We start from the raw sequence: 14255 nt of genomic DNA on the forward strand, positions 1-14255 counted from the left end.
TATCTCCCCCTCTGTTGCTAAAACTATAAAAAAAATAGTTGAATTTAAAGACCACGTTTTAAAAATTCTTACATATCGTAAAATACGGTAAAGTTAGTAAGAAGCCTGTCGAATTCCTTGAAATTTGTTGATGACAACCCTAATCATCGCGTAATGTGCGAAAAATGGCTGATGTTGCAAATTTTAATAATCTTAACACATAATTTAATTATCTCAATCCATAATCCTTAATGACAAACAATCAACTATTATAATTCAAACGATAGCTAAGTTTGACAAGTGTTAAATGCTAGTACTAATAAGTTGGAAGGATGAAATGAGTAACCCTTTACTTTAGCGCATTTTGTAGTAAAAATATGGACAGCTTAATGGGCTTCTTAAACGTTCAGATAATTGCAATTCTCAGCAATCTACAATGACGATCAATATTTTTTTTAAAAAATCATTACCAAACTAGTGACTAGTAACGTATCCATTTTAAAATCGCATTAAAGGTTTGTCCAAAGCTTTACTTTGTTTGCAAAAATTATTTGTTCACCTCTAAAAAACATAAAGATACATTTTTATGTATGTATTTGATTGAATGCATGGGACTTTTCAAGTACCCCTTTAATAATAAATATGTGTTTACCTCCCTGAAAATAAATCGTCCAGTGAACCCTCAACCAAAGAAACAAATTTTGTTTTGAAATTTAGCTGAATGATATCGCAATTTTTTACTTTGTTTGATTTTTTCGCGTTCTTAGGTTGGCACCAATGGACTGTCAAGTCAAGCGCGATTTTTTGTAATTTGAAAAGAAAAATCTTCGTTATAAGCGTGTGACACTCCCGTAAGTTTATGTTGGAAAAATAGTTAAAAATTGCATAAATACTTTTCAAAACACACAAATCCAAACGACAAACAATCCCTGGTGCAATGGACGACTTCCAAAAGATTGAAAAAATTGGCGAGGGAACCTACGGCGTCGTCTATAAGGGTCGAAACAAAGTGACTGGACAAATTGTAGCCATGAAGAAGATACGCCTCGAATCTGAGGACGAGGGTATTCCATCGACGGCAATTAGAGAAATTTCACTGCTAAAAGAACTAAAACACCCGAACATAGTTTGTCTAGAAGATGTTCTGATGGAGGAGAATCGTTTGTATTTGATTTTCGAATTTCTTTCTATGGATCTTAAGAAATACATGGACTCACTACCCATGGACAAAATGATGGATCCCGAATTGGTGCGATCATATTTGTATCAGATAACAAATGCGATACTTTTCTGTCATCGCAGAAGAGTGTTGCATCGTGATTTGAAGCCACAGAACTTGCTGATCAACAACAATGGCGTCATAAAGGTCGCTGACTTTGGCCTGGGGCGATCATTTGGAATTCCCGTACGGATTTACACTCACGAAATCGTCACGCTTTGGTACAGAGCTCCAGAAGTCCTCTTAGGCTCACCTAGATACTCCTGTCCCGTCGACATTTGGTCCATTGGCTGCATATTCGCAGAAATGTCTACAAGAAAGCCCCTCTTCCAGGGCGATTCAGAGATTGATCAGCTATTTAGGATGTTCCGTATACTCCGGACACCGACTGAAGACATTTGGCCTGGAGTCACATCCCTGCCAGACTACAAGACTACATTCCCATATTGGTCAACCAATCAGTTGGCCAACCAAGTCAGGAAACTCAATGCAGTTGGCCTGGATTTGATCAAAAAGATGCTGGTCTACGATCCGGTGCATCGTATCTCCGCCAAGGGAGTCCTTGAACATCCGTATTTTGATGGCTTCGACAAAAAACTGGTACCCACAGAATAATTAAACAAACAAACAATATTTAATTATTATTAAAATTAAAAAAATGTCAGTATATCGTCTCGGTCTCGTATCTATGTTGTAGCACATGTTTTAATCGATTTTAGCTTTAAAAAAGAAACAAAATACTAACCAACTACTTACTTTTAAATACAAACTGTACAAAATAATTTTAAATGAATTTTTGTATTTTTGACACTACTTATCCGTTATCGTCATCCTCACCGTCATATTCATGACCGCCAAAAGATATCAAGGTAACAAGAAGGCTGATTAAATAGAGAGCACAAGGCTTCGTTTTTTAAAAAATATTAAAACTGTAAGAATTTGTATGTTTTATAAATAAAAACAAAATTTATGACTTGTTTTTATTTAATTTGATTTAACAACAAATTATTCTCAGTGAAGGAATTGATGAAAGTTTTAAAATTTAATCACAAATAACATTTTTGCAATGCGCAAGTTCATAAACGAATTTTTTGAAAGTTTGAATTTTGAGAGGGCGTTAAATTATTTAAGGGGTTTTAGGGTTATTGTTGTGATTAAGCCAGACGGTTTTCTTTGACGATAAACTACATTTCTGTTTATAAGAAACAAATTTCTACCTCGGTTGCAACTTTTGTTATTTTTAAAACAAGACTGAAAGTTATTTCAATATTTTAAAAAAAGTTTTTAGTTTTAATTAAAACCCTGGAAAAACATTAGAAATGAGAAAAGGAAGAAAAACAAGTGCGTCGAAATATTTCTATATATATTTTTTTTTTAATAAAAGCAAATATTTTCTTGTGAACGTTTTTATGTACGGACAGGCAGTTTATTTCCATTTGCATAAGTTTAAATGTAGTCAAGGGTACACAAATGTAAGATTTATTTATGGGTGAAGTAGTTCCACTTTTTGTCAATTTTGATTTTTTCTTGGCCAGAGGTAACTTTTTAGTCGTTTTGGTGAGAGAAAAATGAATGTTTATTGGTGTAACATGAATCGATTGAAATAAAATTAAAAATTAATTGAAGTTGTTTTCAGGTTTCAACCTTAGGTCAATCTGGATCGATTTTTTATTTTCGAAATCACTTCAAGTAAAAATGTTAAATGAAAGCCATTAAAAAATAGATTTAAATGCTTTATCCGTTTTCTCAAATGAGAAGTAGAATTGCAATTGTCCACTAACCAAGTCTATTGCAAAAATTAGTTAAACTTCATTTTTGATTATTAAAATTATTTCTTCTAGCCAATTCAAATCACACTTACTAATCTAGTCCAATTGAAATCACTTGAAAATAGCAAATATCGAAACGTAGAATACAGAAATTCACTTCATTTTAGCTTCGAAAACATAAAAAGAAATCCATACAAATGATTTTCAGAACTACAGTTTTCATTTTGAATGGATTTGGAGTGAATGTCGAACGTGCAACCTAGCTGTATGGTTGCTAGAGAAGATAGATTTCTAGGACTGCTGGAAGTTCTAACTTTTGCATGGCTTAGTGATTGGATAGACGAAAGAAAGCGCATACATTTAGTTCATTTGAATTTACACGATTCAAATAAATCCATTATCCGTTTTAGAAATGGCATCTTTTAAATATACAATACTCTACTCAAATTGATCTCGTACAATCTGTTGGAAGTTGAGTATCCATTACTAGTCATTAGTTTATTCCTATTTCGTTGAGGAGTTTTTGATTTAAGAGTTTTTAAAACAGTTCATATTTTTGCCATTTTAAAATAATTATCGCTGCAACTCTGTGGACTTATAGTAGAATAAGAATACGAATAAAACGGTCATCAACTATCTCAAGAATTGTTGGTGGGCGAATTGAGGTAACGAATAAAATGCAAAAGTGAAAGCAATTTTGTTGTGAGTAGTGTTATTTTTATATTTGCAATATAAATAGAAGAAGAAAAAATAAACACCGAAACACATTTAAGATGATATTTTCGATTTTCAATCTCAATACAGTTTTTTTTCAGAATTGTAACCATACTTTTTCTTACTGTTGAGATTTTCTTAAACCCTCATAAAACCCTTAAAAAAATAAATAAATTATGTGGTCCAACAGTCTATTTAAAACAAGGGCCTAGTGGCTTACAACACTCTAAAACATTCCTGTGTGAGAGTAATGTTGTCAGTGATTTATTTATTTATTGAATTCATGAAACAAACTAATGTAAGAACTTAAGACTAATGTTAAATTTATTCTTAGATTTATAGCTTAACTGAAGCTTACGGAACATACCAAAAAGTAATACTTGTTTTAAACTGGAATCAATTGGTTGAGGGGACTGTTTTTACCATAGTTCGATCTGCTTGATATAGAACATAAAGGAACTTGTCTTCTAATACTTGAACGGATATAAATAAAGTTTAAATGTTCCGAAATTGATGGTGATATGACTGACCATTGATAAATTTTATAATAAAACACAGCTGAATGTACTCTCTGTGTTTAGAAAGCTATGGAAGATTTATGAGCGTGAGCCTATGATTGTACGATGGAAGTTCGAGCCTATTGGACAATGGGAAGAAACGGAGGCAGAAACGCATGAATCTTATTTGTACTCCTTCTATTCTGTTTATATGGACGAATAAAAGGGAGCCCATATTATGCAGCCATATTCCAATATTAGTCTTACTTACTTACTTACTTAAGGTGGCGCTACAGTCCGGGGCGGACCTGGGCCTCAACCAACATGCGTCTAAAGCCAGTTCGGTCCCTAGCTAGCTGTCTTCAGTTTCTCACGCCAAGTTGGTTGAGGTCCTCTCCCACGTGGGTGCGCCACCTGAGTCGCGGTCTTCCTCTACTGCGCCGTCCCTCGGGATTGGATTCGAAGACCTTCCGGGCTGGAGCGTTCTACATGACCTAGCCATCTAAGCAGTTAGACTTTAATTCTGCTAACTAGGTCAGTTTCGTCGTTATATCTTCTTCTTTATCTATGCGTACGGGACCAAAAATCACCCGAAGAATTTTTCTCTCGAAGCATCCTAAAACGCTCTCATCTTTCTTTGAAAGGGTCCAGGCTTCAGCGCCATAAATGAGAACCGGGATGAAGAGTTTCTTATAGATGGTGATTTTAGATGCTCGAGAGAGGACTCTACTTCTCAATTGCCTTCTAAGTCCAAAGAAGGACCGATTTGCAAGTTATTCTTCGTTTGATGTCAGCGCTGGTCTCGTTGTCTGTGTTTATAGCGGTTCCTAAGTAGACAAAGTCCTTAACTACCTCGAAGTTACATCTGTCCATGGTGACGTTTTGTCCAAGACGTCGTTGTTCAATGTCCTTTTTTGATGACAGTAATCCGAGTAATTGGATGGACCTTTGGAAGATTGTGCCTCTAGTGTTGATGGTTGAGTGGTGTGTCTATGCTTTAAATTATTTTCATAAAATTTGTTTCTAAGAAAAAGAGCAAATATTCAGTTTCTTAAGATTAAACCTTGAATAGGAGATCATCAATTTTATATTAAGTTGCCTTTGAATTCCTTAAACTAGCCTTCTATTATATTATTACATTTTTTTGACGCACATAAATAGTGATTATTGAAGTGATGTTTACTGCGACATATAGGAACTATATAGCAAGTTTTGCATAAGTAAACAATTTCAAACTAGAGTTTTTAATCAAATATGACATCACGACGCGACGGTAGAGAAGCCGAAAAAAGTGGGTACCCCGATTCCTTTCGTCTGTTTGTCTTTCCTGGCTCCTACGGTCCAAACAATTGTTCTGATTTAAATTAAGATTTTCAGCTGATTAGTGAAGGGAGTTTTATAATAAAATGCAAATTTTTTGGTTCAAACATATTTTATTTTCTAAAACTTTCTCAAAATTTTGTGTTCTTAATTTGGCTTCTTTCTACAAGAAAAACATATTTTCGTATTGCTCCAGAAGGGTACACCTCAAAAAAATCTTTATTTTGTTCATAAGTTTTCTCAAGAACTAATGGAACGATTTCAAAATTCTTCTCTTTTTGACCCAGTCGTGTATTTCATTTCTTTCAAAATTGGTTTTCTGTTGAATACAAAAGATCTTAAAAAATTAAATAAATCTACTTTTGAAGTTAATTTACTTTGGATGCTCTAGAACTGAGATTCAAACATGAATTTCAATAATACAAATGTCCCAAAAAATGAAGTGACACTTTTGTTAAACTAATGGGTAAGTGAAAAACATAATAAACGTTTCATATCTATTGATATAAAAGCTTTGAAACGTGTAATTTGTGACGGCTTCAAAACTTTTCTTCCCAACTTATTTGTTTACTTACCTTACTTTGTTTTAATTTATTTTTTTTTAAACAAATTATGCTCTTAAATACAACTATTTCCTTAAATTCAAGAACCAAACCTTTTTGTGTCTACAATTTTTAAGTTTTGTTGACGCCTTTATAAGTTCCAAATACGAGTAAGCAGATTGATAACGATAGTAATAAGAGACTCCTGGAAATTGAGTTCGAAAAAACTTCTCCAAAAAAAGCCCGACATTTTTACATATCAGATCCTTTCTCATTTTCTGGATTTTTAAAGTTTTGCAGTGTTCTTTGCATTAATAGAAATGAAAACAAGAAAAGTGTGTTTTGTGTTTGGAAAAAAGCAACGTTTCAAAACAATTTTCTACATTTCTGGGCGAAATGCACCAAAAACCATTTAAGCTATTGTATTTTAGCTCCTAAATATGGCATATTTACACAACTGTTCGAATCTTGGAATGCTTTCATATGAGTCATCCAAATTAAATAGTTAGACCACAATTTGCTGGACAACAGCAGTTATTAAATTACGTTAGAATCCTTTACAAAACATTAGAGAACATTTTTAAGCAGTGAGTAAAAACTCATCTAAGTGTATGATGATGAAAAGTCTGGATGACAGTGCATGGCCTTGTCTAAAACCTTTTTTGACATCAAATGCATCGGTAAGATCTTTTCCGACATTGATAGAGCAGCGTGCATTCTCCATCGTCATTCTGCACAAACGGATAAGTTTGACTGGTCTTACAAATGATGTATAAAGAAGTTTAGGAATATAATAAAAAGAGTCTAACTGATAATTGACATTTTGTTTGCGTGTAAAACACATTGATTTACATTTGTCTATGTTTAGTAAAAGCTTATTTATAAAACACCATTCACGAAAACTATTTAGATCATCTTGTAGGAGTAAACAGTCGTCAAGTGAGTCAATAAGTTTAAAAATTTGAACGTCATCAGAGTAAATAAAAACAGATGAGTGTTTTATAATAGAATATTAAGTCGTTAACGTACAAAACAAATAGTAAAGGTCCTAAGTGGCTACCTTGTGGTACCTACGCCAGAGTAAGTATGTATGATCTATTATATAAGTACGACGAAACCCAACTAACAAATTTATCGTTAAAGCCTTGTGATTTAAGTTTGTAAGTTAATGTTTTATTGCACAATTTATCCAAGGCCTTACTAAAGGATAAACCTTTATAAAGTTTAACTAACCAACCCTCTGTATCTGGAGCTGTTATTTTAAATTTAAGTAGTATTTCTGTCGCAATTTTGTATGAAGTTTTCAGCAAACCTTGAATTTAATACTATTCAAAAACACATTTTGGAGTTAATTGTCTGATTGTGAATCCAAACTTCGATTTTAACTGCCACCTCAAATTTAAAAAAAAAAACCTTTTCAATTTGATTGAATTGTTTAGCAGAGGATGGATGCGGTATAAGAACAAGAATTATTTTAATACGTTTGGCCTTTTTCTGTTGAAAACCGTTTTGGCATAAATGGTTCATCCTTTTCTTAACATTAACTTGGGACAGGTGAAATCTAACATCGTATGAAGATTTTTCGAACATTTTATGAAACGCTATATATTTTCAACAGTACGACCATTTTTCCATTTAACATATATCACACACATATTTTTTTTAAACATTTATAATATTAACTGCTATACTTAAAACTAACATCATTCCAACTACTTATAAAAATGGTATTGTTAAGAAAACGTTAATACAACACCAACGGAAAACTATTCCAGTAGTAATGCTAATATTTCAACACTTAATATTTTTGAATCCGATATCCTAAATGGAATCTCAAAATTAAAACCGAGTTTGAATCCTGGTAATGATGGAATCCATCATTTGTTTTAAAGCAATGCCAATTTTCGTTAGCTTTACCGCGTCTGATAATTTTTAATAAATCCCTTTCTACTGGACTATTTATGAATCAATGGAAATTTTCATATGTAAGTCCTATTTACAAATCAGGCGCAAAAAAATTAGTACTAAATTATAGTGAAAAAAATCTCTACAATCCCTAAATTATTTGAGCTCATAGTGAAGGATCATTTGTTTTTTAATATAAAAGAACATATTTGTAATGTGCAGCATGGAATTATGTCAGGAAAATCAGCTTTTACAAATCTCATGCTTTATTGTAGATATTTCATCGATTCTTTTGAATCTGGCTACCAGGTTGACACTATCTATACTGATTTTGTCAAAGCTTTTGAATCAATTTGTCATTTAATTCTTATAACTAAACTAAAAGTTGTCGGTATTCATGGGTTTCTTTTGAAGTGAATATCTAGCTACCTTAATGACAGAACACAATGTGTGAAATTGGGAAATTTTGTTTCAAGTATTATTAAAGTTTCATCTGGAGTTCCTCAAGGAAGTCACCTTTGACCACTTTTTTTTTTAATATTTTCGTTAATGAAATTCCATTTCTTTTAAAAACTGTTTTATGTTTAATGTATGCTGATGTCATATATTTGCATACGAAATAGAATTGATAATCAAAATCTTCAAAATTATTTAAATATTTTATCCGTTTGGTGTGAAAGAAATGTTCTTTCTTTGAATATACAAAAATGTAATGTTTTTACTGAACATCGAACTTTGGATCCAATAATCAACAACTACCAAATTTTCAATCAGATTTCTGATCGCAAATCTGAGATTCGTCATCTTGGAATCATTTTCGATTCAAAGTTGTTGTTTTCGTTACATATGGACAATATTAAAATCAGGGCTAATTCAATGCTTGGTTTCGTTAATAGAAAATGCAATGAGTTCTCTCAACATAACGCTTTAAAATCAGTTTACATGTCTTTAGTTCGTCCAATTCTTGAGTATTGTTTAATTTTATACTTCCATTAGGATAACAGGTATTAAAAGAGTGCAAAAGGCTTTTACAAGATTTGTTAAAATGGAGAGTTGAAACTTTATCATGTGTATCTAGGTGTGCCTTAATTGGACCTGATTCATTAGAAAAAAGATGGTCTATTCAGTGTTTGTTGTTTGTGCGTGATGGATTTTCTTATCGTATTAAGTGTCTACCGATTCTTACTTACTTTGAGATCTATATTCCGAAGAATTGCGGTTACGTCATTTTCTTAATAATCCAAAACATATGTAGATAGATTATGGTTGCAATAAATCCTTTTTTAGGTGTATTAAACTTTTCAATTCTTTATGTAATGAACTTGATCTCTCAACAAACAAATTTGAATTTAAGATTAATTTAAAAAATATTGATACATTAGCTTTACGATAGGTATTTATTTAAATATACTTATGTATATATATATATATATATTGTATATATTATTTAGTTATATTGCTCATTGAATTGTGAGTAATCTGTCTGAATCTCTATTTAATCGTGACGAATTCGCCACAATTTATTATATTAAACGTTTGCGTTTAAGACACATTGCAAACTATTTTTATTGCATCTTTCCTAAAATTGATTTAGATCTTGTAGCTCTTTACACTCCTTGATGAAATTAATAATTCGAAAAATTTTAACATCATTTATTAGCGATTATGAATTAGCGATATGGAATTTGTAAAAAGAAGAAGGCAAACCATTAATAAATAAAATAAACAGCAATGGACCAAGGTGACTCCCTTGAGGTACACCAGAATTGACTTTAAATTGACATGAAGGATACTCCGGAACTTGATGCTATAATATCTATCTTTTAAGATATAATTGTACTTATTTTAAGTAATGCTGCTAAAGTCTGTAAATATGCAATGGATTTGACAGTGTTTTTCAAATAATAAATTAATATTTGTAAATTTTAAAGAAATTATGTCCCAGACAAGGAATTCAAACAATTTATGAAGAGCAGACAATCTCACTATAAGACCAAAATTCGTACCTGCATTTTTAGAACCTTTCTTAAAAGCTGGAATTATTTCCAAACGTCTGGGAACTTATAGACTAAGAGCCGGCATCAAATTTTGGAAGTGGAGTGATAACCAAAATATATATACATAGACATACATGTATGTATGTGTAGATACAAGCAACATAATGCAAAATTTAACCGTCTGTCAGGTTTTTTTTCAGCCGGGGCGGGGGTGGGCTTTCGAAAATGGTAATTTTTCCAATTTCAGGGTCGAAGTGTTAACCACTTAAATGGACATATAAACAAAAGGGGATGGTGCCCTGATTCTAAAAATGTGTGTGCAAGACGTTTTGCTCTCTCGACCTTCCCTTGCCAGACGCATTTAAACAAATTTTAACAGAAATTTGCAAATTAAATCCTGAATAACTTTTTTTTATTAACCATAACCAAAACAAACATATACCAAAATATCAGAAAATTTCCAATACGTTTTCTTTTCAGTCTTATGCTTGCCAGAAAACCCCAAAAGAATGCACAAAAGCCACCGTTTTTATTTAAAGCATAACAATTGTATTTTATTTAGATAACAAATTTTAAATTAGAATATAAAAAAAGACTATTCTTCATCATCAGATTAGTCCGATGAAAATTTTTGTGAAATATTGTCTTCTTCACTATTATTTTCCATTGAATATAATAGCCGCGTTTTATTATCACCATGATCTGATCCGGATCTTGGATTTACATGCATTACACCAACAACACAAGATCCTGCTTTGTGTTTGGATCTCAATTTGAGATCCAAAATTTAATTCTTTTTTTCACAACAAGGAGCGCTCTATCATTGTGATTTCACATGTAAATGTTGGTATCATTGCAAACAAATTAAATAAAACCTGTGTTGCCATATAAACATTTTAATTTGACTGAAATAAAAGATTTTTTTAAATAAAAAGCGAGAAGCTTTATATTTATTTATTTGGTATATAATCCATGAAATAATTAGATATTTTAACAAAACTAATTAATTGGTGAAATTCAAATAATTAAGTCCAAAAAAATGTATATTTGACATAATTTATGGGTAATATTTTGCCCAAAAAAAGGAACAAAAAAAAATCATTGAGCAAAATGTTCTATGGGCAACTCTGCTTTAAATGTCAAAAAAACATAAATAAAATCGAGAAAGCTGCAGCAGAAAAAAATGTTGAAAATACTTTTACATGAGAATTTTTTGAAATCATTCTTTTAATTGAAAATGGTTGTAAGAAACATTTAGGTGACATAAATTAGAACTCAGAACCGTCTAAACCATCTCAATGAAGAGAGTAGTTTTGAAATGACAGTGGTTTGTATGTAACACTTCCAAGAATTTCGAGAGAAAATCATACAAAATTCTTAAAAGTGTTACATACAACCCACCGTCATTTCAAAACTACTCTCTTAATTGGGATGGTTCAGACGGTTCTGAGTTCTAATTTATGTCACCTAAGTGTTTCTTACAACCATTTTCAATTTAAAGAATGACTTTAAAAAATTCCCATGTAAAAGTATTTTCAACATTTTTTGATTCTCAAAAAAAAAGTTAAAACAATTTTTTGATGGAAATTTTTTGAAATAATTTTTTGAATTTAATAGAGTTTACGGAATCAGTTAGCAGACATAAATTAAAACTCCGAACCGTTTGAACCATCACAAAGAAGAGAGTAGTTTTGAAATGACGGTGGGTTGTATGTAACACTTTTAAGAATTTTGTATGATTTTCTCTCGAAATTCTTGGAAGTGTTACATACAAACCACTGTCATTTCAAAACTACTCTCTTTATTGAGATGTTTTAGACGGTTCTGAGTTCTAATTTATGTCACCTAAGTGTTTCTTACAACCATTTTTAATTTAAAGAATGATTTCAAAAAAATCCCACGTATAAGTATTTTCAACATTTTTTGATTTTTGTGATTTGCACATTTTCAGAAGTTGTGGAGCTACAACTGGAACTTGAATCATCATCGATAAGATTCAATAGGGATAAAATTGAATTCTTTGATTCTTCGCTTTCATCAATTTCAAATAAAAACTGCAAATTATAAAAGTTTTTAAAAGAGAAAAGAAATAAAAATTAAAATGAATACTTCGATCAACCACAGCAGCTTCCATTTTGGGTATTTGTTTATATTTTTTTTGCTTCGGAATGTCACTTTTGAAAGAACGAATTTGACACTGCTACCAAACTTTAAATAATAAAAAATATGATGATCCAATGCTGTTTTATTATCATGATCTGATCCGGATCAGATCACGATGATAATAAAACGCGGCTAATAATAATAGGAAAGGATCTTTCTCTTTAACCAGTTTTTTTAATAGGTCAATGACTTTTCTTTTTCGCATAGTTTTTCTTTAATAAATCCGCGACATCTTTAAATGAGTGAACTTCTTTTAAATTCAATAAATGGGTGTAGTACGAGGGGCGTTCAATAAATTCTCGGTATATCGGGGTGAAGCTGTGGTCATATATATAAATTGACTTATTTATCAAGAAATACTATTATTTTAGTGCATTCATGTAAAATTTCATATAAATGTGATTATTATTTACCGTTTAATCTCTATTCAAACAGAATCATAATGGCAACTGAGACGATGATGGTGAAAATTGATCATCGCACTGTAATTAAATTTCTCACTAAGCAAGGAAAAAGTCAAAAAACTATTCATGAAGAAATGGTAGCAGTTTACCAGGGTTCCGCACCTTCATTATCAACTGTGCAAAAGTGGTCAAGTGAGTTCAAGAGAGGCAGAGAGAGCATTGAAGACGACCCCCGCTCCGGCGCCCCGGCTAGTGCTTGTACGGGAGAAAGCATCAAAGAAGTCGAAAAACTTGTTCTCGAGGATGCCCGAATAAAGGTGAAAATGATGGCAGAGATCACCAAGCTTTCGACTGGTACCATTCACACCATCCTTCATGACCATCTTAACCTTTCAAAGGTCAGTGCAAGGTGGGTGCCACGAATCCTCAGCGCCTCAGAAAAAAGTGAGAATCGCATGCTGTAGAGAGCTTTTGGAGATGTGTAGTGAGAACGCGGACGGTGTTATGCATCGGATTGTTACTGGGACGAAACATGGGTTCACCACTATGACCCTGAAAGCAAACAAGAGTCCATGCAGTGGCATAAAAAAGGAACAGACCCCTCGAAGAAGTTCAAAGTCACTCCGTCTGCCGGGAAGCTCATGGCCACAGTTTTTTGGAACTCAAAGGGAATCTTACTCATTGAGTACAAAAAAAAGGTGAAACCATCAACGCCAAATTCTACGCTTCCACTTTGCATAATTTGCGGGAGGAAATTAAAAAGAAAAGACGGGGTAAACTCGCAGCGGGTGTGTTGCTTCTTCATGACAACGCTCCTGTTCACACGGCGCGAGTTTCCAAGGCTGCTGTGCGAGATTGTGGTTTTGAAGAAATTCAACATCCACCCTATAGTCCAGACCTTGCCCCTAGTGATTACTTCCTGTTTCCGGATTCGAAAAAATGTCTTCGTGGAAAAAGATTTTCGGATGATGAAGAACTCAAGTCGGCAATAAATGGGTATTTTGCAGGGAAAGAGGAAACTTATTTTTTTGAGGGTTTAAAAAAGCTTATCTCAAGATGTAACAAATGCATTGATGTTAGGGGAGATTATATTAAAAAATAAAAAGAATTTAAATTCTAATGAAACGTTGCCGCCAACTATTACAAACAATAAAGATCTACATATATAGTTGCTTTTGAAAATACCGAAAGAAAATGACCGGATGTACAGTCGAAACTTCATTTTGTATTATGTACCTACTATAATTTTTGGTCATTCAATTTCTCTTTGGTATTTTAAATACTTTGCTGAAAAGTGTTCTGGCTCGAATCTCAAACAAATATTTCAGCTATTTTGTACAACTGGTCAAAGTGGAAAATTTTAAGACTTACATGATTCGGAGATGGTTTGATTTGAAGTTACCAAATGCTTTGGAATAGCAGTAAATTGTTTGTAGCAACTTACACTATCTATTTCGGTTGGAAGGTTTACATTGGAAAATTTATATTTAAGACCTTTTCGTAAACTTAGAATAGTATGGCATTTTTTTAAGATAGTTAATACTTAATTTTTCCACGTTGATTTGAGCTATCAATGTGTATACAACACTCATGCTTATGTGTTTATGATGTTTTTTGTAATAACTAATAACAAATTGCTTTTAAAAAGTGGTAAAATGAGTCTTTGACACACACTTTAAAAATCAGGGGAATTCGTCTGATATGGTTATGGTTAATAGGAAAAAAGTTATTTAGGATTAAATTTGC

General features: G+C 32.3%; 1 protein-coding gene across 1 annotated transcript; it reads left to right on the plus strand.

Moving 5' to 3' along the window:
* The first annotated feature begins 747 nt into the window (after positions 1–747).
* Positions 748–2171, plus strand: LOC129950886 (cyclin-dependent kinase 1). Its single transcript, XM_056062819.1, has one exon. It carries the CDS (start codon positions 917–919, stop codon positions 1811–1813), a length of 897 nt encoding a protein of 298 aa, XP_055918794.1. The 5' UTR covers positions 748–916; the 3' UTR covers positions 1814–2171.
* Positions 2172–14255: the final 12084 nt, after the last annotated feature.

Source organism: Eupeodes corollae, chromosome 3 (genome assembly GCF_945859685.1).
Source record: "Eupeodes corollae chromosome 3, idEupCoro1.1, whole genome shotgun sequence".
In the NCBI taxonomy this organism is placed as follows: Eukaryota; Metazoa; Arthropoda; class Insecta; order Diptera; family Syrphidae; genus Eupeodes; species Eupeodes corollae.

What these genes read in the sequence shown, in the direction of transcription:
- LOC129950886 (XM_056062819.1), top strand. Translation starts at nt 917, where the DNA reads ATGGACGACTTCCAAAAGATTGAAAAAATTGGCGAGGGAACCTACGGC.